At 43.1% G+C, this 27,750-nt stretch overlaps 1 protein-coding gene across 2 annotated transcripts in view; it reads left to right on the forward strand.

The window, feature by feature from the left end:
- The first annotated feature begins 5,203 nt into the window (after positions 1-5,203).
- The window catches only part of MAGI3 (membrane associated guanylate kinase, WW and PDZ domain containing 3), a 53,572-nt gene continuing 31,025 nt past the window's right edge, over positions 5,204-27,750 (forward strand). For both annotated transcript variants that reach the window (XM_079327002.1, XM_079327001.1), the window contains exon 1: positions 5,204-5,615. In XM_079327002.1, coding sequence (XP_079183128.1) covers positions 5,294-5,615 — 322 coding nt within the window. In that variant the 5' untranslated portion in view covers positions 5,204-5,293. The remainder of the gene's footprint in view (positions 5,616-27,750) is intronic.

Raw genomic sequence — 27,750 nt, forward strand, 5'->3', positions numbered from 1 at the left:
CTTGTTAGCTCTTCCGCAGCATCCAACCGCATTTGAAGCAGGCACATGTGGAGCAATCTCTGTAGTTACTTTTAAAATTTATTCTGGAGGTTTTGACTCCTGTGGGGGAGGCACAGAGGAAAGAGCAAAGAGGATGAAAAGTGCTTGAGAGTATATGACTGTATGTCCTCTACAACATTGCACAACACCTGCTCTTGGAAATGATTCCCCTTGTTTCAGAAGTGCCTTGTTAGCTGCTCTCCTCCCCCTGCCTTTTTTTTTTTTTTTTTTTTTTTTTTGGGCCAGCTTGAGGGTAACTGAACACTGCCGTCATTGTACAAATCAGTACAATACAGGTCAGCAGCAGATTCACCCCTTGCCCAAGTTTTTAACCTGTTGGCAGTTGTTTGTGTCAAACAAACAAGCAAACAAACCATTTTTTTGTCAGTTTTTTCCCATATTCTCTGTCACATGGTAACAGAACTTCCCTCAACTGAGGTGTCTTTCTTTTCATGAGTGTTAGTTTAAAAAGATTTGTGATGTTTCAGGTGCAAAATGGTGTTGAATATGCAGCTGGAAAACTAAGACATACAGAGGATTCATATTTGCTGTCTGATTTACTGTAAAATCTTGGTTGACACACCTAAAATTCCCAGCCCAACACTCTTGCTGTTTACAGGATTACTGAGGAGATGTTCAACACTGATCTCTGTTCTCTGGTGACTGGTGATAGTAGTACTGAAGGAATAACATGGAGCTGTGTCAGAGGAGGTTTAAGCTGGATATTGGGAAATGGTTCTTTTATCCAGAGGGAGACACTGAACAGACTCCTCATGGACAACAGACTGTCAGAGCTCAATGAGTGTTTGGACAACACTCTCAGGCACATGGTAGGATTTTGGGGTTGCCCTGTGCAGGACCAGCAATTGGACTGGATGATTGTATTTTATGATTCTCTGATAGAATTGTATGCAATGATCAGTAGTTCTGCACTGCTCAAGAATGGTTATTTATTTGTGAAAGAGCAAAGAAAGACATACCACTGTGTTGATGCTATTCCTGCTGGTACTGCCTCCCATTTGCCTGCTGAGCTGATGTGTTTATAAAATACAGGGTGACTTACAGTGCAGCTCTGCATCAGTGAAGCATGCATTGATCCCTATCTACAGCCTGCTGGGTTGATACATTCTGCATTCCCAGGTGAGGAGTGCAGACACCAGCGATTACACCATGGAGCGCAGCCCAGGGTGACAAAGACTTCTCTTGAGGCTTGGGTTTATTCTCTGATAAGGTCTGGTTCCATGGTAGCTTCTGCTCTTATACAAGTTAATTTATGACATGTTCAAAAGTTTGCCTTCAGATAAATGTATCTTATAGTCACATAGTTTTCAACTGGATAGTCCTGGATATGTCTGTCAACAGAACAGCAAGTGCCTGCCTTTGAACCTCTCTTATTCAATTGTGATTTGTTTGTGCTTCCTCAGAGGCATGGAGCTTTCTGAATAATTTGTTACCCTGTGTTTGAGATGAGGGGTCTGTTAGGGAAGAACACTGTGCCCACTGCTGCTTCCTATTTTTGTTTTCAGTTGACGCAGTGGAGTTAACCATCACTTCTTGATTCTCCCAAAAGCTGTAACAACGTTGTGGTCACATAATGATGTTGTGAGACAGTCAGAGCTCCTGTGTGCCCAGTCACCAGGAAAATAGGAAAAAACACCCTTCTGCATAAACAAATGCCTGCTCTGTATCAGTGCAACTGGCTTTCCCATCATCCTTGCTGAGGATGAAGATGTTCATATTTTGCATCTGTGCATGTTGTGAGTATTTTGCCTCTGTGGGGGTCTCTTCCCTATAAGCACAGAACTGCTGACCTACACCTTGCACCAAAATTTGCATGGCAGGCATTGAGCACGAGGAAAAGGACTTCAGAGGAACCCAAACACACCACCACAATTCCTTTTCTCTGAGAAAGTGTGTCTTCATGCTCTAATTAAACAGCGCTTTGACATGCTTTTGCTGTTTTGATTGCCTTTGAATTTTGGCAGTGTGATAAACAAACTTTTCTTCCTTTCCTACCAAAAGCTGTGCCGCCTTGAAACCATTTATGTCCTTCATTCTGATGTGACAGAGCTTAACACCCTCTTCTTGAGGCACTCTACATGTGCTGATGCCAACAGCAGAGTGGAATGGCAGCTACCACAGTGTGATGGGTGATGAACCAGGGATGCTGGAGTTCTGATATTTCTTCGATGGCCCCTTTTAGGCCACTGAGAGCTCCAAACATTAAAGATTCCTCAGCCCTCCGCAGGTCGGCACTGGTGGGGGTGCAGGATAAGCCTACTTAAGGAAACTTACCCTTAAGTTCCCTTAAGGGAACTTACCCTTTTGACCACACCCAAAGCTGCACAGACACTTCATACGTGTGGGATCTGAAGTGAGTACTCTGGAACAAGGAATGAAAGCAGGACAAATGGACTAAAACTACCGGCCAGCTCCCAAACAGCCTGTACACATTTCAAAGTTTGTTAATGGAGAACAGTAGAGCAGGTCCCATGGGGTGAGGCCTGCTGTGTGGGGTGGGCTATGCCAAAACCACCATGTGACATAGGGGGCCTGCCCCAACCTCCAGCAGTGTCCAGCCCAGCAGCAGGGACAGCACGGATGCCAGGGCAGGGCCAAGCAGCCCCACAGGCTGTGGTCATCTGAGAGCAGTGCTACACATCTGGATTCGTCTATGGTGCCAGAGCATTCACATGCGAGGTGCTGAAGAGGAGATGGAGGACTGGCAAGTGAAGCAGAGAAAATACATTCAGCAACACTGTGTTCTCTCTTTCAGAATACAATGAGACTGGCAGGTAGACCTGCAGCTCTAGAAGAGGATTATGGTTCATGTAATGTACAATGGATCTGCCCAACCTACTGGCATCATAAAATTTGCAACAATTAGGCAGCTTGTTTTGGCTTTTAAGTTTATATGGAAGCATACTGTTAAAGACAACAGCACTTTCATTGCAGAACAGCTGTTTCATGACTTGTTTTTTTTACCAGTGTCATTAACTGGCACATCTCAACATTTTGGGTCAGCCCCCAATTTCAGGTGGGCATTTCAATCCAAGGTTTGAAGTCTTGACCAGTGAAAAGACTGAACAGCATTTTCCTAAGGTGAGGGCTCTGCTTAGGGGGATGGACAAACTTCCAACTCTGGAGGCAAAAGGACACTCAACTCTTCCCTGAGATGTCCATACTGTCTACACAGGACTCTGCATTCTATGGAACATCTGGCAAAAGCTACTGTCAGCAGCTCATAAATTACAGCTCATGCCTGATGTCACAATTTCCATGTGAAGAATTGCAGGCTGATTTCAAACAATGTGACTCTGTCCCTTTTAATGTCCAGTTCACAAGTACCACAAAGCTTTCAGCCTTCTTGCTTCCATTTTGCAAGTGGGAAAGAAAATTTATCTCTGGCAGTTTTTTCTGTGCCTGTTGGCAGGTGGCTCAATATGCGTCAAATAGCAGCAAATATGATGAGCTGAACTTATGCTTGTTCCAACCCCATTAGTGCTGGAGACACTGCACCTCAAACGTATCAGAAACATTTGGTTAATGTCCCCAAACAAGTTTGGATTACATTGTTTTACCCCAGCAAGCGCAGTTTTATTATAAGATTGGTGTTCTTCTGACTTCTTTGGAAGCATACCTGCGTTTTTGTTTTTTTTTTTTTTTGTAAAACCCATAGACTAACAGGCCTTAATGGTAGAAAAGTCTCTAAGAACTGGAAAAATTCCTGGTTGCAGAAGTCAATGGTTTTTGTTACGAGCAAGTTTCCTAGTGGTTTTACTTGCTGCTATTTAGTGGTGCAAAATTCAGTGTTGAAATCTGATACTTCTAACACACCGTGCTGTCCAGACTGAGGTGAACACAGGGACACAGCAATGGGAACAAAAATCCATTGTTTTACAACTCAGCAAACATTCTTTAGGCTCTGCAGGCACTGGCTTCTTAATTTCCTTCTACAGAAGGGAAAGCAGTATTTGAGTCATACCTCTTTATTTGCAAACAGTGGCAAGGTTATACCTTTTCACGACTCAGGATTTTTTTTGCAGCCCTGCTGCTCTTTAAGGACTGCAGCCCACTGGGCACAGCTCGAGTCTTCACGACACTCCTAAAACATTGTAGACATCACAAGAGATTGGCAGTAGAAATCCAGCCAATTTGAACCAGAAAGCATTCAAAGAATTATTTTCCAGCTTTTATGGCAGTGACGTTGATTTTGAATGAACTCTTCCACGGTTCACACTTTTTAGTATTTCCTTCATTCGTCAGCAGCGCTGTGCACCCGAATGCTGGGTTGTGCATGGCACACATACCTGGCATGTAACTTGCACGCAGCATTAGTTAATTGCTATGCTGAATTACAGCTAAATAAACAGGCTTATGTGAAGAGAAAACCCACTGGATTTGTGTTTTCCAACTGAAAAGTATCTGCATGTTTATTTCTAAATTGTTCCAAGCTCTGCTTTGGCCTGAGGTGCTCAAGCTACTCCAAACCAACTGGTTCCAGGGGCAGTAGCCATGTGAATGGTGGGAATACACAGGAATGGTGTCTGCCTGTCTGGTTGTGCAGGCACCAAGTGCAAATATGATAGTGCATCATGGACACCCCAGCTCAGCTCTCACAGCCATCTCAAACCCAGCTGCCGAGGGGGCTCCTGGCTAAAGGGTGGCTCCGGCTGAAGTTAAACCCTTCGTTAGGTGGGAGCTGACTGAGGGCTCTTAGCTGAGCGAAGGCCCTGGCTGAGGGGGCCTCCTGTCTGAGGAGAGATCCTGGCAGAGTTCCTGGCTGAGAAGAAACCCTGCCTGGCATGGGCACTGACTGAGGAGCTCCTGGCTGAGGAGAGATGTTTCAAAACGCAAGCCCTGGCTGAAAGGGGACCCTGCTGCAATGGGCGCTGGCCGTAGGGCTACCGGCCGAGGAGACGCCCCGGCCTAGGCGGGCATTGCCTGAGGGGCCCTTTCCGGGCGAGGGGGCCACATCCGGGACGTGCCGCGGGGTCCCGGCGAGGCCGGGTCCAAGACCCCGACACGCCCCAGCCGGGCCCGGCCCGGCAGCTCCGCGCCCGGCAGGAGGGCGCGGCCCGTGAGGCCGGCAGGGCGCGGCGGAGACGGGAAGGGCGGGCCTGGAGGGGCGGGAAGGCGAGGCGGAGGCGAGGCGGGGCCGGGGCGGCGCGGGGGGGCGGCAGTCGGGTGGCAGCCGCGGCTGGGGCGGGAGCGGCGGCGGCGCGGGGTGGGTAGCGTCGCCCCGTGTTGCGGCATGTCCAAGACGCTGCGGAAGAAGCGGCACTGGCTGAGCAAGGTGCAGGAGTGCGTGGTGTCCTGGGGCGGCCCATCGGGCCCCGACCCCGATCTGCTGCGCGGTGGCGCCGAGCGCGGCGAATTCCCGTACCTGGCGGGCCGCCTGCCCGCGAGCGGCGAGGGCGCGGCGGGCCCCGCGCTGCTCTCGGGCAAGGCGCCAGCGCCGGGGGATGTGCTGCTGGAGGTGAACGGTACTCCGGTGAGCGGCCTCACGCACCGCGACACGCTGGCCGTGGTGCGGCACTTCAGGGAGCCCGTGCGCCTCAAGACCGTGCGCCCAGGTAAGCGCCCTCCGCCGCCAGCCGCACCGCGGCCCTCCCGCCGCCGCCCAGCCGGCCGCGCGTAGGCCCGGCCGCGCCGGCGCCCTGAGGGGCGGCGGGAGGGCCGCGGCGGGAAGCGGCGCCCGGAGGGAACCGGGGGAAAACCGGGCTGTGGGCGCCGCGCAGGGAAAGTTTCCGCGGGTTCGGGAAGGCGCCGAGGGGGGTGATGCAGGGGGAGAGGCCGTCCCGCAGTTCCGGGGCTGCTCCGGGACCGTGCTCGCTGCCCCGGCCCGTCCCGGTGGCCTCTCCCGAGGGTCCGCATTCCGGCTTCGCGGCCCTGCCGTGCCGTGTTTGTGCGAGTGTGACCCTCGCGGGGCTCCGGGAGACTCAGTGGCCCCTGCAGGGTCTAGTGCCTGCGTCCCCCTCTCGGAGGTGCAGGAGGTGTATTTCGTGGTGTTTATATAATCCGCTGCTTGCATAGGTCCGAGGGCGGGTGAGGAACGGCCGGGATAGAGCACTGGAGTGCCATCGCTCCATCCTGTTGGTTTCCCATTTGGCAAACACAAAAACTCTGAGAACAAGCTCCGACTGTTCTTTTTTTCCACAGATTTGTATTATTCTTGAGTACACTTCCCTTAACTAATGCTTGTGGTAAAATCATGCTTATCGACGTGCCTGTTAAATGTCAAATTAATGCTAAATAGTCGCACTTGCAGCTGCATGGGCTAGTTCATGAGCTCCAGAGGTACCTAGCACTGTCTCGGTCACGCTACCCGGATGTGAGCCTGCTGCCTTATAGGAAGGTGTCTTGAGAAAAAACATTTTTCTTTGAATCCCAATGGATATCAGTATTTCTGTGATTGGGGTCTACAGTGTTTTTCATAGAGCTTCTTTGCTGAACACTTGCCTTGTTCTTTTGTAACTGCTGAGTGTTATTTGACTTGTTGTAACACATATTTTAAGTCGGGTTTTCCTTGTTTGACCACTAATGTAAAGTCATCTTCCATATGTGCTTCCATGTGCCGCTGGTCCTAATTCATGTAACTTGCTAAATTAAAACAACAGTCAAAAAAAATGAAACGGAGTGCATCTTAAAAACAACTGTAGAAGCCTGGTAGGTTTTGAAAAAAATCTTGATTTACAAAATTGCAAATCCTTTCTGGAGGGAGAAAATAGAAAAGAACAAACAGCTACAAGTTAGATGTGAACTAAAAGGATTTTGAACAGAGGGACAAATTGTTTAAAATAGAAAATAATCTCTTTTTAAAAGAGAAAGCTTGTGGAAGATGAAACTACAGTTCAGAGGGATTTCTTGTATTTACTATGGAGGGAAATAGGAATATTCTTGTGCTGGGAATTTCTATAACAGAGATGTCCAACTGTCAAAACTGGCAGAAAACATTTAGAAAAAATTGCTGCAAGTAACAGTAGAAAATGGTGAGACCCAGATGATGTTCATGAGGGCTTCCAGGTATCAACAGTAGTGTGTTATCTGTTCCTTAAATTCTGGGTGATGTGGAAGGCATAGGAGTGGGGAGTATAGAGTGCTGATGGGAAAAGGGTCCAGAAGATCAACAGAGCCTGGCTGGTGATTCTAGCAAGTTGTTTAAAATTTGAGTTAAGAAGGAAAATATTTGGCATGTGAACCAATACCACTTAATGAAGAGAGTGGGCTGCTTTCACTGTCTGGTTTATTCAAATCTGAGTATTTTGGTGAGGTGGATTTTCAAGTAAGCTTTCAGTAAGGTATCACTGACATGGATGAGACTTGCTGAGTGAGCATGATTTGGCAGTGTAGCTGCCAAAATACAAGAGCAGAATTCTCCTGTGGCTTAGTAACTGGTTAAAACACAGGAATGTTTTTTTTTCAACAGAAGAAAACTGCTGCCAGGTCTTGTAAGGACCTGTGCTGCTTAGCATAGTCATCCAGAGCTTGTAAACCCAACACTAGTGAGTTGTACAAAGAAAAGGAGCATTTTTGTGCTGATTTTATGTCACTTTTGGAACAGATCAAACAATCTTCTGATCCAGCTATTTTTCTCATACTGGAACATATGTAACACATCAGATGATTTTTGTAGTAATGTTCTCTGTTAGATTTAGTGTCCTTAAGTATAGTATTTTAAAACATATTGGTCTTTGGTTGTTTTTTTGCAAGGCTGCCACAGCTGCTCAGTGGCAGTTTTCCAGTCAGGGTATATGTAACTGGGAAAGTTGTTGACAAGGCATTCTCTGTGAAGACCTATGACTTTGAATTTGGCTTCCCTTTTGATCCAGAGCCATTCAAACCTGCCAAGTTTTGGGAGGCATCTGGAGAGGTGCATGGGACCACATGGGTGGTTGAGATGAAGGGAGTGAGGGCCAGGAGCTGGTGTTCCCTGGCAGGCTCATAATATGCCTGGAGTCTCAAGGACATGTAATTGTGTCAGTGCATTTCAAGGTCCTGTGTTTCCTGATTTTCCCCAGTCAAAACTCAAATCATGATTTGAAAGGTATGTAGTGCTCTGCCAGCAGATCTTTGTGTGCCCCGTGGCTCTTCAGGCTTGGGTGCCATTGGGACAGAAGTCTGAGGGGATCCAGTGTCAAGGGTTGACGGTGAGGAATTTGTCTCCTTGAATCTGAATTGTAGGGTGTTTGTAAGGTCTTGATGCTCACAGTCTGACTTTGCATTTTATAAGGGTGAGTTTGGTGCTCCATCTTCCAGATGAAGTCTGTGCAGGTGACCTGGTGGCCTTGAACAAGAGGATCTGGACTGTTTTAGTTCAAGTCGTAATATAGTCAGTCCCTCATTAAAGGCAGTAACAGCTTTAGTTGACAGCAGTAAAATCTGTCTGTGATACTTCTTGCAAGCTCATAGAAAATTGAAAGTGGAAATTTCAAGATGCTGTTTAGGCTTGTTTGATAAGACACTTGAAGGATATGAATGTTAATTTGAACACCATCTGTTAACTGCACGTCACAAATGATGGACTATTTTGTGGATGAAGAAGTTTGTCTTTCCCATTCTTGTTCTGTCTTTGTTACAGAAATAAACAATCAACTAGGTTGCATAAGACCTTTGAGATCATCAAGTCGAACTATGACCTAACACCATCTTGTCAGCCAGTGCCATCATGCTAAGTGCCATATCCAGTCTTTCCTTAAACACCTCCAGGGACAGTGACTCCACCAGCTCCTTGGGCAGCCCATTCCAATGCCCAATCACCTGTTCTGTGAAGAACTTCTTCCTAATGTCCATCCTGATTAGCTGAGGAAGGAGACCAAAACCACTGTGCCAGGGCTGAGCATCGTGTCGCAGGTGAGGATGGTCTCAGGTGTGTGCAGACTAGCCAGAAAATCCACAGGTCCAGTCTCAATAGGGATTGACTCAGCATAGTCTGAGGCCAGTGTTGAGTACTCTGCCAGTGGCTCTTGGGACTGGTGCTGGGATCTAAGCTGTCTAAATAAAGACTAAATAAAACTTAAATTCTAGATGAACTTTGAGATGATAACCATTCGTCTGTTTGTGTGTAGTTCATCATTCTCATCTTGATTAGATGAGCAAAGCAGCCATACAGAGAGCTAGGGCAGCTTGTGCAGTGGGATATTTGTATGGATGTGCATGCAAGCTGCCAGGGGCCAGCTCGTCCTAATGAGTCCATTTGTATTTTAGCCATGCTTGGGAAGTGCTGCCTTTCAGCTAATTGCCTGCTTACATGCATTCAAACAACTGCTGCTGTGTGCTCAAGGACCTTCCCTGTCTGGTGTTACTTGGATTAGGGCATTAGCCTTGCAACAGAGTGGTGCTGCTTCAGTGTCTTCTATTTCCATTAGTGAAATAGAATGTTCTAGTCATATCCATGGTATTTGAGTGCTAAGTGCATTCTGTATAGGTATCTACTTTCCTTCCAGTACCTGAAGGGAACTTACAAGAAAGATGAATATTTTTGGAAGCACAAGTAGTGATAGGACAAAAGGGAACAGATTCAAACTGGAAGAGAGTAGGTTTTGGTTAGATATTAGGGAAAAATTTCTTTCCTATGAAGCCGGTGAGGCACTGAAACAAGTTATCCAGAGACACTGTGGCTATCCCATCCCTGGAAATATTCACAGCCAGGTTGGACAGAGCTTGGATAAATGTGGTTTAGGCATAGAACTTTGGTCTTGAAGGTCTATTCCAACCCAAACCAGTCTGTGATTGCATAAAATCTATGGTTGCATGCATATTCAGGGGCCCTGAGCAACCTGAGCTAGATATGGCATTGCTGCCCGTGGTGGGGGGATTGAAGCTGGATGGTCTTTAATGTCCCTTCTGACATAAACCGTTTTAGGATGGTGATTCAGAATTAGGCAGAAAGATGTTTTATGTGCAAATGAGATTGCTAAAATACTCATCAGTACAACCCTGAGTGCCTTCTTTCTTTATAGCAGCATGGTAACCAAAATAGATCAAAATTAGACTGCAAACTTATAGTAAGAAAAACTACTGATATCTACAAGTTCCTCTTTCTGCGGGCTGAGTTGCCACATACTATGTAGGATACTATATGTAGGAAGGAATATGTTCTCCAGACTAAGGAGCTTCGATGAATACAGCTACTCTGTGGCAATTATTATCATTTCATGGCCACTACAAGGGGGATGTGGGAGAAAATGGGCTGAGTCTTATAACTTTCACTTGAGCAGTGTTTCCAGAGCACATAGTTTGGTCCCTTGGTTTTGGAGCAAATGGTTCCATTCTGTCAAAACTGATCTTTAATCAATAAATGCAGCAAGATGTAAATGGATGAAAAGTCTTCTTTGGACTAACTTTTTTTCAGTGCTCTTGAAGCTGTTAAACCATGATTTCCTATAGATTTGTTTCAGAGTCGACTTTGACTCATGGCTGGTGCTCTCCCTCTGTCTGGGGCATTTATTCTGTGTCTCCAGTCAGGATTGCCTGGCCTCTGGTGAGTATCAGTTTGTGCTTTGATTTTTTTTTTTCCCAGTGGAACATGTGGAGGACATCCCATTTCATACTGACAGAACTGATGTGATCTTCTTCCGCTCCTTTGTGCAGTTTCCAATAGGTTCAGTACACCCCAGTCCAAAGCTGATGTGTGTTATTGCTCTGTGTGTGCTCAACCATTGTCTGCAGTTTTGTGATGTGATGCCTCTAAGTGACTCAGATCTCTTGCTTTATTTGAATTATGGAACATTAGTGCAGAGGATTTGATACTCCTACCAAATGGATTTTTTGTGAGTCTGTGGCCTTACCTTCCCCAAAGAGCTTTCCTGATCAAAATCTAATATAAGCATACAATAAGTCTTATTGCTGGATCAGTTTTTCTCATATGATGAATCCCTAACACTTGGATCCCTAAGGCTTCTGTTACCAGCAGGAGTTGATGGGAATGTTATGACTTGGTTTATTCGTGGTGGGGGGGTCCCTCCTCTGAAGCAGAATGAATGAAAATGGTGACAAATCCAGTAACTCAGAGCAGGATTCAGCACTTGAAACACAAAATTGGACACTGAGGATCTGAGGTTCATTTACATTTCCTCTTGTGCTTGAGGTAGGTACAATGCCTCTATGTGGGGGTAAACATTTGCATGTTTAGCAATTAAGGCAGAAAGGACGAGCCACACTCCCTGGCAGTTTTCACAAAATCAGATGGTGCCATGTTGAGACAGAGATCAGAATACATACACTAGGATAATTTTGCCTCTCGAAGGAAAGGCATTACCCGAATTCCGTGTTTGTGGAATCTGGCAGTGGACCAGCTCCACGATGGAGAAGAGGAATGTGTTACTCAGGAAGCCTGAGGAGCTGCGCATCTAGTTCAGGTCCCACAGCCCTTGGTGGGTGTGGGGTAGAGGCTACTGAATGCTGCTGTGGAAAACTGCCATGCCTGATTGAGAGTTCATGGGGAACCAACCTGTTCTGGACTGCAGAGGAAAGATTGAGTTATTTGACCATGCTGTGAAAAGCCCGGAGCATACAGGTCTGCTGTAAGGAATGGATGTATCCCAGTTTAATCAAGTGATGCTGTCTTGAAAAAGAACTGAAGGGGAAATGCATTCTGCTGAAGGCTGTTGTTTTCTCTAAAACTGTCCTGTATCAATTTGGGAACTGCCTGCACAAAAAGCTTTCACCTTAAATATATGGATACAGAGGACTATTAAGCACTAATACCATGGGGTATTAAGATGTTAATGTGATTTATAATCTTGCTTGTAATACTCCTCTTCATATAAATGTACTCTTGACATAGACCTTATTGCCTTTCACATACTTCCTTGTTTAAATTTTACTGTGATGAGTGCTGTGATAATGATTGCACCAGAAATACCCTCTAATGATTCTGTTATTTCTTGGTGTGGTCATTTCAGATGACAAGGAGGCCTCATGTGGCTTTTTGCGACTAATTTGTACTTTTTTGTTCCCTTCAAGAGAACCGTTTTTTTTCTCTCTTTTGATCCTTGATGTCTCTCAGGAGAGACCCTGTAGGATAATGCATTTATCTGGAACTCACGGCAGGGCAGGTGGTGCTGTCTGTGTTTTCCAAACCCACCTTTTTGGATCCCCCGTTTTAAAAGAATCACATTTTCACTGGGACTGTACAATCAAGCACTTGTATTCCAAATATTCCTGGAAATAACTTTTCTTGAGCAGGTAGACAGTTTTGATTGAAATTGTTCCATATATGCTTATGTTTGGTTTTTACTGAGCCCTCACCAACCTGAGGTGTCCATGCCAGCAGAGATATTGCTTAAAATCCCTGAAGAATAATTCTGCTGCTGCTCTGCAGTTGCAGGAGGGTTTTATCTGTGAATGAAGCCAAGAATGAAATGAAGATGAACCTTTATTAGAAGTCATGATTTCAACAGCAGATTTCATCTCAATGATTTTTGTCTGGGCATGACTCTTCAGTTCTTGGCTGGCTTTAATGAAATGCTAGTCAGTTGTAGAAAATGGCCTTGTTTTATCTCAGAAGATACAGTGTCCTTAATTTTTTAAGGGAAGTTTCATTTTGCTTTGATAAAACCGATACTTTGAAACTAAACTGTCTTTTAGGAAACTTCCTGAAGTAAGCAAGGTGTGCTCATATAACTTGCTGTGCACTGTGCTCCTTTGTTATTGAAGCATCTGCTTCAAGTTATTTCTCAGCTTCAAAACTTAAAAAAAAAAAAAAGAATCTTAAAATGTGACAGGGATTGTACATTCAAATTGACAGGTGGAAAAATGACTTAGTTTTCATTGTTGCTCTGTTTTAAGTTCTTTAAATTCATTCTTCTTGTTTTTAACTCACAATGCTTCCTTTTAAGAAGTATCTTGTTGCGTTCATGGGCTGTTGGTTAAATTGCTTCTAGTTTCCTGAACGGAACAATTTTCTTCTTCAACTGTATTCTTGAGAATACTAGATTTGAATTCAGAAAAGTATTCTTTGTATTTGCGAGTAAATTCCTTATGTAGTTCTGCTGAACGGAAGGTGAGGGGAAAAATGTAGCAGGAAGATTGCAGGCTTGAGTTGATCTGTTACATCATCACAAAAATCAGAATTCTTAGTAATTTGTCATCTCTGTTGTTAATTGGTGTTTGAATTTGTGTTAAATTGATTTTTTTGGGGGCCCTCTGTGGGTTCGTGATAGGAATGAGATATTCTCCCTGGTGCTATTTCAGCAGAAGTTGAATACTGTGGCTTTAAAAGCAGGAGCAAGTACCTCAGGTGGAAAGGGCAGTATCTTAGGAAGGGTGTATCAAGAGGACAGTAAAGATGCTAAAGTTGTCAAGGGGATTGTAAAACCGGTGTGAAGCTGTCCCCAGTTGTTTAAGGTGCAGAAGCAAGTAGTTACACACAGCCATGTTCCATCATTAGTCCAGTGCAGCTTTCAATGTGAAACACAATCACAGCAGTCTTTTGTTCAGGCTTATATCACTGTGCTTATGAAACCTGTTAAAGTAATGGTTTTATGTGGAAATGTGATTCTGCTTGCGAAGCATAGCCAGCTTGTTAGTTGTAGCTCTGACAGGAAGCTTTTAAAGTGTGTTCTCAGGGCTACATTTAAAAGAGCTTGCTTAGAGCTACTTTTCAATATGTATGATTCTCAAGTTGTAATTTTTTAATGAACTGGTGATTGCTCTCATTTGAGAGCAACTTTTCAAACTGAAAATCACTAATGTGTTTATTATCCATCCTGTATCGCTCTTCACTTGCTGAATAGTGTAGTTTGTATAGCTTGATCCGTTGTAAATTATTTTCCTGCAATACAGTTAAAAAGTGAAATAATTTTAGCTCTGAATTGCTATGTCTCTTCAGTTACTTGTAAAAAAAAAAAAATTAAGCTTTTTTTTTTAAATTGTAACTCTGTGAGATCAAGGTGCACTTGAATGGTGGTTCTTACTGTGTTCTACTTCAGTGTTGTTTCATTATTACCTTTGGTAATAAATGCAATCAGCCTGGCAGCTGGTGACGGATGAATATGGATTGGAGGTGCTATATAAATACCAGAAGTATTCAGGGTTTTGGAGTCTCAAAATGCATTTTCCATATCTGATGATTCTACTTTTTTGGGATTCTATGATGTGATCTTTAGTTGACTGACTGGTTTGCTGTCTAATTTAGTAACCCATTAAAAATATTTTGTCTCTTCAGTAGTTGTTGTAGTTTAGTCAGACTTTAGGAAAAAACGTGTGTGGTGTTTTGGGTGTGCACTGTGGATTCTGGACACTCAACATGTAGCAGGATATGGATATTCAGTGTAAAACTTAGTGAGTCTGGGCAGGAAAATCCCTCTCTTAAAAATGAATTGAAACACAAAGCAGAAGTGCCTGTTTTCCTTTTCCTTGCAGGAGTTTTTGGAAGATCACAGCAAAAATGTAACTGAAGCAGGAGTGGGGGCCATGTGCTGTGTCTGGCACAGTTCTGGTGTTTGTGCAGCTGGTTTTGCTTGCCAGCTTTGTCCCGCAGCTGAGCATAGAGGTGCATGTATGTAACTTACTTCTTTTGCTGACATTCTCAAAAACCAAAGCATAAACCCATTGATAAATAATTTGGACTTGGTGTAAGTGGATATGCTGATTAAATACTTCCCTTCTGTACTAAGTGATTTCTGTGAGAAATCTATAGAATTTTTATATTATTTTAATTCTTTGGATTTAAAAATTATTTTGACACCATTTTTTTCCTGAATAGACAACAATAACACCCAAATTACTTAAGCCATCCCCCTCTTCAAGGTTTCATTGCCTGTGAGTGCAACTTTGCTTTGGTTGCACACCAGGTTTGCCATGACCTTGTTGCAGCAAAAAGCGGCAGTGTGCTAGTACTATTCATTAAATGCAAGAGGATTAACATCCAGTTTATTTCCTGTAAAACCACAGAACTATCAGGAAATAACTAAGCCCTAAAGTTTTAGGTTTGTAGAAATTATTTCCTCCTAATGCATGTACTTGGGGGGGCCAGGGGAGGAATTTCAGAATCCTGTTATGTAAAAGAGAGGCAGAGGCCTGGGAATTATGTTTAATGGCTTGTTTCATCCTTTATTGGTCTAAATAATTCCTCAAAAATCAGCAGACCAAAAGTGCCAGGGAAGTATTTTTGCCTCTATTGCTGCAACTGTTATCTCTCAGTAATTTCACTAATCTTCTTTGCAGTGAGATTAGATTGGAAATGCTTTGGTGCATGGAGGACTTGTTTGTGAAAACTGCTTGGTACTGTGAATGCCATCAAAGATCTGACATATTCAGAGACCACTTATGCACGTACTTTTTGTTTTACATGGCAATAATATGCCATACATTTTGAAAATATTTTAATTGTATATATTCCCTGCTAGATAAGATATGAACTGTGGATGGGTGTGTTAAGCTGGGGGGTTAAACCACGCAGAACGGCTGAGGTAATAGCTCGTACTGTGTCGTCTTGCACATTTTGGAAAAGGCAAATAGTTATATCCTTGACAGACCTGTGTACTATTATTAAACCCTCTTTACTGGTTTATTTACAGGCAACAGAAAAACAGTTTTACTCAATCCAGGGCCTGAAGTATTGGTCATGTTGTGGAATTACAGACTACACAACTTGACTCTAAATTGCAGGCTTTCCTCTCTGCCCTACTTACTCCGTCTAAAAAAACCTAATCCTGTGGATTTTATTTCCCTCTCTGTAGGGCAGCAGTGAATAATTACTTTTCTGTGGCGAAGGTAGAGATGCTGGTAAAGTTGAATTAATGCTCATTAGGAGAAGCTACTAGTACCTAAAGGAATTAATTAGAGCGGGACTTGTTCATCAGAATAGCAAATAAATGCACTGGAGAGACTGCTCACCCTGTAATGTGTGGTATATTTTTCTGTTCTGCATAATGTTTCAGAATATGTGGGTCCTCCACAGCCAAGGAAGTCTTTTAACTCCTTTGAAGTGTCTGGATTCAATATGAAGTTTGGGTTTATAGCGGAAAAAGCAGAAAAGTTACATATGTCTGTTCAACCGTGAGGTACCACGCTGGGAATGCTTCACTGTCACTTTGTTCAGGTGGCTGAATGGCTTAATTAATTGGAATATTTCATGTTAGTCTTTCTCCCACAGTAAATATCTTGCAGAAGGTGTTGAGAGGATGGTGACAACTTGTTTTGTGCTCCAGGGACCCTCTGTAGTGCCAACAGGAGTTGGAAGCTAATGTGCAGGTTTGGGTGTCTTGTGTTGGAAATAACCTTGAACTTCCTCCCAAAGCAGCGAGCAGGTGAGATGCACTGTGGCAGCCTGACAGCTCAGGTTGGCCTTTGGTGTCTCCCCATTGGTGGATGTTGGTCACATCTGGTGGGTTCAGTGTCTGCCCTGGGTTTATTTAAACTCAAGTTGTGATTTGAACCTGAAGCTACAATGATTTGTAAATCAGAGGTATTTCTATTGTTGAAACAATATTCTTAGCAAGTTTTTTAAAACTTAAATTATTTGCACAGCTTTTCATTTCCAGCTGTTGGCTGTCTGACACTGGAGCTTGGCAGTTGCCTCCTAAAGAAGCATTGGAAGAATTCATGTTACTCCAGCAATTCCTTATTGGAAATATGGAGAATTGGAACTCTGTGGATACTGGAAAACTCTGTTACCATGCAGTGATTTGCATAGCTTGATTAGATTTTGCAACAGTCAGCACAAATTCTGTAACAAAGTACAGGCAAGACAGGTGTAGGTAGGAAGTCTGTAGTAGCCAAGTCTTGTAGAAAGCAGGAGGTAATTTACTTTCTCTAGCCTTTGCAGAGGTAGAGAACCTGGAATGAGCATGGAAACTGTTGTGTTGATGAGGCACTATTTAAACTGCGGTGTTGGACACTGCTTAAAATGGGATTATTTTTATCAGACATTGGCAACAGTTCGGGAGCAGTGGATGATGGGATCTTTAGGGTCTTTGTGAACCTTTTCACTAGTCTGAATTTGTACGCAAGTGTGGTTAGTATGTCCACAGGGAAGTTCCAAAGTATTCAGAACTACCAATTGTTCTCTCAGTGAAAAGTCTACTAAAAATAGCAAGACATCAAAATGCCATCTGTAATATGAGGTGTCATGCTATAGGAATAGAAAAAAAGCTTTTTACTTGAGGAAGTTTTCTGTGAGCTGTTTCTTACAGCGGCTGAAATGCAGCAAAAAGAAAAAAGACTTGAATCACTTTCTGCTTTATTGAATTACCTTTAGGTGGCATAAAATTGGTTCTGAAATCCTTATTTATTGCTTTTGGCAATTACATTTATGTTTTTTCTGTTTGAACTATGTTCTTAAGATGTCTGCTGCTCTCCCTGATGTGGGGCTGCAAAGATGTTGAATATTAGGAAATGGCAAAGAGAAAAACAGTGTTTTCAAAAAAACACCCAGTTTTTTGACAGAACTTTTTGTGTTATCTAAAGAATTTAAAATTTGGACACGAGCACTGGGTGCTTGATTCAGACTGCAATGATCTGGAAAGATTCAGCATTTGTTACCTAGCAGTCTTAAGTTTTAAATGCAGAATGCAAGGCTTTTCTCAAATTCAAAATGCAAGGCTTTCCTTATTTAACGAATAAGTGGAGATAAAATTAAAATCTGCTTTTTGAAGTAATAATGTGCATCTGGTTCAAACGCAAGAAATTTGAGCGATGCCTTCAAACTTAGCTGCACCGCACTGCTGCGGCAGATTATGTTGAGAAGCAGAGGATATTTGAAATGTTGCTGTGCAAAGACTGTTCTTAACTTGCATGCTGGACTTGCACTGGTATTTTTTAGAGTAACAAATTACACAGTTGGCCCTCTCCATTCAGACCCTCCTGGCACCATAAACCTGCCGGCTGCCTGCTGTGCTGAGCGGGTGATAATGTGCTGGGCACACAGCACAGCCTTAGCCTTACCTGGCTGCTCTGATGGTGCCTCTGGGAAAGCCTCATTAGTCTCTTAGTAAGAATTTAATCTGGCAGGTAAAGACAAGCTAATCTCTGTTTCATCCCATGATTTATTTGAACAGCAAAATGTCTGGTTCCTTTTCTTTGCTGTTGCCGTAGAGCTGCCAGTGGGGGCTGAACAATGAATTTGGGAATGTAAATGGATTTATTTAGTAACAATCAAGTGCTCTCTATGTAATCACTGCTTGATTCTGACTCGATATGAAGAGTAAAATTGGGAAGGATCTTGACTGCATTCCAATCACAATTTTGTGAGTTGATTAATGAGGTTAGGACAGGTGCCTGCTGTCAGATTTGCCTGATGTAATTCTTAGGCTCGTAGGTGCAGGGTAGGTTTTCATCATAGGGCTGAATGTTTTATTATATTGGTCAATTGGCATATATCACATACTGGTATTCAGACCAAAATGTAACGTTTTAAAACTCTTACCTTCAGGTTTGTATGTGTCCTAGAAGTGAGGAGAAAAGGGAGTGTTTTAGGTAAGAACCATCTAGTGTGGGTAAAAAACTCTGTGCTCTAGGGAGCATTTCAGAGAGATTACTGCAGAACATATATGGTCAGACAGGGATTATAGAAAAGAAATGATGCAATAAATACAGGAACAAACTCCGTGCCGTTAGTTTGGATGTTCCTATTGGGGTGCACAGCCATAGCTGCCTTCTGCTTAATTGCAAATTGTGAACAGAAACTGGATTTGGCTTTGCCTTCAAAGCTGTCTCTTCATTTGAAGTGCTTTCTTACAAATATTCCATTTCTGTGCCAGTCTTGAATTTAGTGAGCTCTTTAATATATAAATATAAATATGTAAATGACTCCAGCCTTTGCAGGCAGCTCCCTACAGACGCTGGCTGGCGAGTTTCCCGAGTGGAATGCACTGCAGTCTGAGAGCTCTGAATGCATTTAAACTTCTGTTATTGTAACTGAGGACTCTTCCTGTCTCATGACCTAGACTACATTATTATTGCACTTACAACTTTCGCCTTGTGCCAAACTTTGTTGGGCAAATACTAAGTTATAGAATCATGGAATTGTTAAGGTGGAAAAGACCTTTAAGGTCACCAAGTCCATCCATCAAGCAGCACCACTAAACTATGTCCTCAAGTGCCAGATCAACATGTTTTTTAAACACCTCTAGGGATGGTGACTCCAACAGTTCCCTGGGCAGTCTTAATTGAAACTGAAAGCAACTGGTGCAAGTTAATCACTGAATTTAATGGCTTAGCAGCCAGACAGTTGTCACAGACATCTGCTGGGGAGCAGTTGTTTGCCGCCCTGTTCTCTAGACTTTGATTCTTGTTCACTGCTGAAATGTTTATTTTGTCATTTATGGTACTTGGAGAAGGGCTAGTAGGTATCTTTGAAGCTGGCCACGAGTGATTGTGCCATTTGTACCCTTACTACAGCCCTACAGGATTTTCTAAAATCAGATGGTTTAGGCTTTTGAAGTACGTTTGTACATGGCTTATGCTGGAAATCATAAGAGGGAAAATGAAGTTACTGTGGACATGTTCTTTTTCTCTGCTTTGACTAGTTTTAGGTAATTGTATAGAGCAGTGGAAGAAGTTTGCTCTGAAGTTAAAAATAGCTCTGGTGTTGCCCGTGTGGAACGACCTATCCATAGGTAATAATACATGCCAGCTAGAACTGAATCCACTATACAGTTGACCACTTTGAAGAGCAAATTTTCTTCTAATGTTGAGTAAATTCTGATTATGAAAATCAGATTTATCCTTTTAATTTATTTTATCCCTTTAATCGATAGGTTCTTTACCATTTTTTAATCTGTCAGTCTCTTGAATGCAGGTGTTCTGAACACTTTTTTGCAGAAGTGTTTAATGGAAGAAGATCATCATATTGCTGTGATGGAGTGGCTGTGTGCATGGCCAGGAGTTGGACTTCACCATCCTTGTTGGTCCCTTCTGGCTCAGGATATTCCATGATTCTGTGAGTTAGTAATTAATCTGAAGGTTTGTGTTTTAATTGCTGTTGGTTACCAGCTTCATTTTCCACATACTGATGTCCTCTGTTGAGACACTTCTGTTGCTAACTATGGATAGGTAAGAAAAACAAAGAAATCCTGAGAAACAGATGTTGCAGGACCAAGTACCTAGCTGAGTGCTAACAAAATTAATCTTATGGTGATTAGTTAACAATTCCTTGGCAGGCAGAGGCATGCATAAAACAGTAAACACAGCATAGGGAAATAATAATATTGATTAAAAAAAAAAAAGAAATTTCTGAACATTAAATGTTGGCAGCATCAGTTTGACCACCTGTGTCCCTGAAGAGCTGACTGTATTGTGGTAAGTCAGAGTCAAGGTTTTTTTAGAACTGTTTTTAGACATGTATTTCTGCAAAATGGTAGTGGGGAGGTGCATGGATTTTCAACTTAAATGCTTTGTCAGTAATGAAGAGGAGTCTGTCAGCCTCAGCCGGCTGGGTTTGTTAGAAATTCCAGTCACTGTGCCAAACAGTGAAGTGAACACCCCTGGCAGCTCTTTGAATGAGCTGTGGCTGTCAGAGGGATCCTGCATCACTCCCAGAGACGCCTGGAAGCTCATCAGTCAGCACCTCCAGTGCATTTGTGCCAGGCTGGCTGCTATGACCTGGGTCCTTGCAGGGAAGGGCTGTGATGGGATGTGCCAATGCTGCCTGGGCAAGTCCAGCATGCTTGTACTTCCCTAGAAAGCAGCTGGAGCTCAGAGGCTGAGCACTTCTCTGCTGGCATCCAGCTCCTCACTGAGCATTCCTTGGAGAAAGCCCTCTTTCATAGTCCATTGAAAATCCTGGGTTCCATAACTAAAAATAAATCTTATTAAATGAATAGTGGTGAAAAAATAGGATATCTTGTGCAAGCAAAAAGAGAAATTCCTTTCATTTTTAATAATATGTGATGATTAAGTAAGCTTGTAGGGAAATGGTCTTCTTTACTTGATTACTTCAACAACAGCCTGTGATAAATATTGTAAACAGAAGCTTCCCTGCAAAATTGGGTTATAATAGAATTGGAGTTGATGTAGTGACACCAGAGGGATTTGTGGGTGTGACAGATCAACGTGGATGAACATCTCTGCTCTTTCTGTGATGCTGTGCTGCACACTGGTGTACCCCTGGTCCTTGGATGTTGCAGCAGACTGAATAAAGCATCCCACAGTGTAGAATTGCTCTGTGAACTGTGTGAGTCAGGCACTGACATTAGTCATAGCTAGTGCACATCTGGAGTTGCAGTGATTTCACTGACTGCCCATGTTGTGCAGTGAGCACTGTGGGGGGGGTTGTTTTCCGAATAAACTGTGAGATGTCTCTATTCAATACTGCTGTGACACAGCACCTCTGTGGGTTTGATCAGAGGAGTGCTGACCTAGCACATAAATCTTGATGATTCCAGGCTCCTGGGAGTCCTCTGGAGTGTGGTGAGTCCCAGCAGTGCTGCCTGAAGCATCAGCTACCCCTTGGGAATGCTGCAGCCCTGCAGCAGTGCTGGAATTTCCCAGGCTCCTTGAAAAGCAAGTTTCAGGAAGCTCTAATTCCTTCATAAAAGTTGCATGATGACTTGTGTTTGTCAGAGCAGGAATTGCTCCTTTTCTCTTTGTGCTCAGGGGATCTCTGTGCTCATGGGACCTTGGTGGGGGTCTAATGGGAAAGTGGCATTGAGGAGCCACTGAAAAGCCCTTGAGTGACATTTCTGTATGAGAATGATCTGTTACAAGAGGTGTTATACTTGCAGGCAGTGCAAAGCTGATGTTCAGGATGGGGCTGGTATTTAAAAAGCCAGTCTGTTATTGTGTGAATTAGTTTATGGGTCCAGCTATGATGGTCCACACACTGCTGCTCACTGACACAGCTAGAGGACACCTCTGCTGGGAACATTTTCTGTTTTCCATGGTGGATGGTCACCCTGGAAGTTGATCTGCTCTCAAAGAGCAGGCATGCAGCATCTTTGTCGATAGCGTATCTTTGTCAGACTTCTGCCCTGCCAAGCTCCAGACTGAAGTAGGTTAGTGGGCCTGGAAGTTATGTAGAGTATAATTGCACATTTTGCTTCCTATGGAAAGCAGGCTAAAAATAAACCTCTCCGTGATCTACATAAATTGTATTCTGATCTGAACACTCAAAAAAATGAAAAAGGTCTTGGCATATGAACACGTACCCTTCTGTTGGGGAAGCAGAGCCAAGTTCCAAGTAGATTAAATTGCTTGTGTAACAGAGAGTAGCTGCAAGGGCATTTTTCTTTGGGGATGTGATTGAAATATGTCATTCTGTAGAGCTGCACGCTGCTTAAGCAATGAGATATGGTGTGTTAGGCACACGTCACATCTGAAACGTGATGCATTCTCTGGGCAAACAGAAGGATTGGCAGCTTCTGCTAAACACTGTGACAGGTTAATCTGCACAGGTGCCCTGTGTGCAGTCGCTTGTTGGGGTGTGACATGGGATAATATTAAATGTCAGTAAGTTTAAATGTGCACGTAAGCTGGAGATTTCCAAAGGGAAGTATTAATATTAGAACAGTCTGGGGACTCAAGTAACATTTTGTTCAGTTGAATATGTTAATTGTGCTTTCCAGACCAAATGGGTTTGTTTGCTGTCTTAGTAAAGCATTTTCTCTAGTGTGAATAAATTAAAATCTCACATTGTAAATTTAAGGGAATTATTGGAAGATTATTTATAAATTTATAGTTAGCCCTAGGAAAATCATCTCCATGGTTCAGGTTACTTGTCTTTGTTTTGGTGCTCCACTTTTCAATTAAGAGCAGACTAAATGATTTCTGTATTATTGTAACCTGTGGTAACTACAGAGGACTCTTATTTCATGGCTGTAAGCGTCTATATTCGACTCCACAGTACAGAGTGTTGCAGTGACAGATACTACTTACCTAGAATAGCCTTTGTAGTGTGTTGAACTGCATAGTGATTGAAACTCAGCAGTGTCTCGAGTGCATAATTAGGAAGTTTTAATGAAATTCAATTATTGAAACAATTTTGTATTTTAGTTTTTTAAAAATGTGTTTGTGTTACAAATTCTGTTTGTTGTTTTGATGGAGCCCATTGATGTGTTGCTGTATCACGGCAGCTGCGTTGCTTGCCTGATGGTTTGACTAGATCGTGAACAGGAAATGGCCTCAAGTTACTTTGGGGGTGGGGTTTAGATTAGGTGTTGGCACATTCTTTTTATGGGGAAGGTTGTAAAGCTTTGGAACAGGCTGCCCGGGGAAGTGATGGAGTCACTGTCCCTGGAAGCGTTCTAAGGAATGTGCGGATGTGGCACTTGAGGACATGGTTCAGTGGTGAACATAGTGCTGGTTGATGGTCAAACTTGATGATCTTAGAGCTCTTTTCCAACTTTAACAATTCCATATTCTATTCTGGCCAGTGTATTTGATCCATCTGCTGTTGTGATGTTTCCTCTTGTGCTTTATGCCCCTTTCTTGCCTAGAGAGTCATAATTAGATCACCCAAATCACATTTGGTTTTTGTGAGGTGCTTCAAGTGCCTGGGCTGGGCTCAGTGGTTTTTCCAGGCATCCCTGTAAATCTTTTTCTCTGTCTCAAACCTGACAGTGGCAGAGGCTCACAGGGTACAGTTTTATCTGGATTCTTGTTCTTTACCGTCGCTGTCAACACATCTGACTTGAAATGGAAATCACGGATCAGTTTACCCCATTTTTGAAAATACAGCAAATTTTTATAAATAGGCAAAACATGGTTTATTGGTTCAGTGGTTTTTCACTTCTCAAGAAAATATCAAATTAAAGAGAAAAAAGTCTCCATATGTAATAAAAAATACCGAACTTCTCTTGTGTACTTCTTTCCCATTTTGCTTCCCCGCTGTTAAATTGAAAGAAATTGTTATGTTTGCATTTTATTTGAAACCCATTCATTATTTTAAATTACTTGAGTTCTTCTTATATCTCCTCTAGTGTCCGATCTTCTATCAGAAACAGCTGCACAGACCTTTGAGCCTTGCTGCTCTCCTATTTAATAAAGGTGTATTAAAATACTTGGCATTATCAGAGCAAACCCTGCTCACTGGTAATTCTTCTGAGTGTATTTCCATGGTAAATGGATTTTTATGTGCATGCAATGTATGACTGTAATCATATCTGATACTGGTGTGTGAAGCTGGAGTCTGAAAGTTGGAGCTACTTTACTCAAAAGAATTTTCATTTGAAAATCCTTAAGGTTGTAGACAATTCGTTAGGCTATGCTATTTTTGCTGCCTGTGCAGGTCATAAAACCAACTGAAAATGCTGTCTTTCTGTGGAAATCATCCACAGGCTAAGAATGTCTACAGATGTAACAAGATACAGAGAAGAAAAGTAGAGACCCATGCTAGAACCGTGTAACTGAGTAGTATTGCTGCCCTACATATGGGTTTCCAAATGCAGCTGTTCTTAATTTCCTACTTTTTCCTTCGTTCAGAGGTGGTGATGGCCCTGCCCTGCCCTGTGCTGGCTGGGGATGCTTTGTGGGGACATGACCATGTCCCAGGAGCAGATGGGAGAGAAGGGAAGGGGCAGGCATCTGCCTGGAGCTCTGCTTCAGAGAAAAGATTTCAATTACAGCAGTTAGATTTGTATCTTTTTATAAATGTTCCCGGTTGTCTGTTCAGTCTGTCAAGCCTTACCTTATCCCAGTTCTTAATTAATGTTAATTGTTAGTGTTACGTTATTGGCCTCACCCTGTTTTCAGCCCCCAATTGTCTTACCCCATATCCCCTTCCCCTCTTTTCGGGTTATGGCGTCGCTGCTTCCCCAAAATGGCGCTTGTGACAGAGGAGGAGGAGTGACGTCAGTGGAGTACATGCAAATGAAGAAAGATGCAGAGAATGCTGGAACACTATTCAGAACTGAAACCCCTAAGATAACGAGCCCAAATAAAATCTAGGACTGAAAATAGTGTTCCCCTGTCGAGAAAAATAACAGAGAACAGTTTTCTAGGGACCCATGAGGGTGCAAAACCCAGCTCTGCCTGTGAAGATTCAGCTGCCCTCCTCCTCCTTTGTGTCGCACTTCTGGAACTGCAGCGGTGTGCAGAGCCCTTTGGGTTCCCCACCCAGAGCTGACCTCCTGTAAAGGCCTTACAAGAGGAGCAGGTCTCCTGGCCCATTTATTTCATCAGGATTTTAACTGTTGTTTAAATAAATTCCACCAAAAACCAGGGAATGCGATTCCATTTTCTCACCTCTTCACTTAAAATGCGTTTTTGTGCAAAAGGCTGTAATGAAGGTGTAAGCCCAGTGATTCTTTGCATTCCTCTTTTTCTAATAGGAAAGCAGCTTACTTTTAATAAACTGCTGATTTGAAAAATTGCGTTTATAGTGAAGAGTAAAGTATTTTTTGAAATGCTTGAAAGAAAATAATTCTCTGCCTATTGAGTCACCTGTCAGCACTGCAGCTCCTTGGCAGTGTGTAGCTGCCACTGTCTCCATAAGGTGTGGGCATGGAAACTTAAGGCAGGGATGATGCTACCCCGGCAATACCATCTATCTGGAAAGTTGTCACCTGTCTGTTAGTTAACTAAAAACAATTGAAAATTTCCATGTGGTCTTCAGAGTCATTTGATGGGGATGCTGCCGGTACTCTCTATGCCAGCAGCAGTAGCTGGAGGTATTTAGAACATAATTACCAGACAGCAACATAAAACCTGCACAGACTGGATTCTTAGAATTTGTTTGTATCTTTCAGTGTTTGACTTTGCTGTTTTACCAACACTGCTAATCTAGAAATGTGGTTTTGTGTCAAGTTCTAGGGGCAGCATGGCAATGCTCCTCTGTTTGTAACTGCAACGTGTATTCTTGAGCATATCCATGACAGTTTGAATGTATAAATAGCTGGCTTTTGTCCTGTTTAGGTACAGCAGCAAAGACCACTTCACCAGTGCAGTTTGTAAGAGTGACCACCCCCATTTTCATGATACCCGTGACTCCTATTTGCTTCCCTAATTCACAACACTGTGTTTTACTGCAGTGGCACTTGAGCCTTTTTTTTTTCCCTGCAGTCACTTAATTCTCCTTCCCCAGCATCCATATCCTCATCTAAACACTTATTTTTGGTTAATGTAAATTGAAACTGAAAACAAGAGGCTTGTGGCTGTTCATCTGGCAGAACCTGAGTTGCATAAGGTATATTATTCCTTTTGACTGGTCCCTGTGTTGCCTCTGTTATCCTTTAGAGGCAGCTCAGCAGCACAACAAACGTCAGCTCAACATTTATCAGGTCATTTTGGAGAGGCCGATACATGAGCTTTTTCTAAAAGCCTGCGTGAAACAGTATAAAAAAAGCTTCTGTTCAGCTGCTGGAGGGAAGATAATCTGGCTTTTGCCAGAGGTTGCCTAAAGCATCCTTACTATTACTTTATTTTTCTGCATTCTAATGCACACAGTTCTCTATGTGAATTTCTGTGATTTTTCCTCTGCCTACTATTTTGTTTGACTTTGTCTGTTTTCCTTGGGAAATCCTGTCAATCTTCAATTCAGTCATCTTGATCTCAGAGTATGGTCCAGTCTCTAAGCTTTTAATATTAAGATCAACCCCCCAATATCAGCATATCTTTAGTAGCAGCCTTGCCTTTATTTTGTCTTTAAACTGAGTTGGTGTTTATTTAAAAGGGTTTATAAGCTTTTAAAAATTTAAACACTAAGAGAGAAAGTGAGTAAATGAAGTCTGTTATTCTACATCCAGAACAGATTCTCGCATATTGCCTGGCTTTTCCAACGTGCAGTGCTCACCTGCCTCAGTGAAATACAAGTATTGATCTGCCTCGGTGAAATATGCTGGGATTGCTGAAGTGTAGATCTGGCTTTGACAAGGAGATGGCTGGACCATTTTAGCAGCAAAACATATTTTTTAATATTGAGGAACTATCTTGTCTACAAAGTAATTTCTAGTAACAGATGGAAGCACTTTTCTTGCTGGAGATTACCCCATTTGTTTCCATATTCCATGGCACATTTTGCTCATTATGCTGCAGGAAGCAAATCCAAAGTTTTATAAGGAACAGTTCATGCTGGTGAAAGAGGGAATTGAGGAGCGGGCTGCAGAGTTGCTGTGCATTCCTGGGAGGGGGTTGGGTGGAGAACTGCATTAGTGGGAATTGCTGTTGCTTGTGTAACTGCGGGATAGCCACGAGGACAATGCTGAGGTGTTGTCCCAATACTGAAAAATGTTTTTTATGTGTTTGGAAGTAGGTATTAAATAAATGACAGTGTTAAGGCAGGGAAGAAGTTGACTTGCTTTGGAGCTCAGGGCCCATGTCCGGCACAGGGTGTGCTACCTGTTCAGAGGGTGTGCTGGGTTTCTTCTGCCCTTGCTTGAGTATTTAAGGTGCTCTTGTGTGTGGACATATCTCTGGCCATCACTCACCTGAGGGGCCAATATGGAGTCTTGGTTCTACTTTGAAATATTAATCGTGGCATGGTTTTGTTTGGAGGGAAGAGGGTGCAGAGGGTGAGCCCTGGTTGCTGAAGTTAAGCTTGAGAGTTGAGAACGAGGTGTGAAATGCCCTCACCTTGGCTAAAAGGGGAGGGAAAGTATGCACTTGCCAACCAAAACATGCAGCCAGCTTCGCAGAAGTGGCACATAGTTGGGAAAACTTGGTTAGTGGTGGAAAGGTTTTGATGGTTTGATTTTTTTTCCGAATTTGACATATATGCAAGTCTGGTGATAGGTTGAAGGTGTGGGTGAGTGGGCCTTGCATGAGGACTACTGTGGGCTCTGTGACCTGTTTGAGGTGGGCTCCTCAGCAGCCTTGAGCTCACAGGCTTTA

This window comes from Erithacus rubecula, assembly GCF_903797595.1.
Source record: "Erithacus rubecula genome assembly, chromosome: 26".
NCBI lineage: Eukaryota > Metazoa > Chordata > Aves > Passeriformes > Muscicapidae > Erithacus > Erithacus rubecula.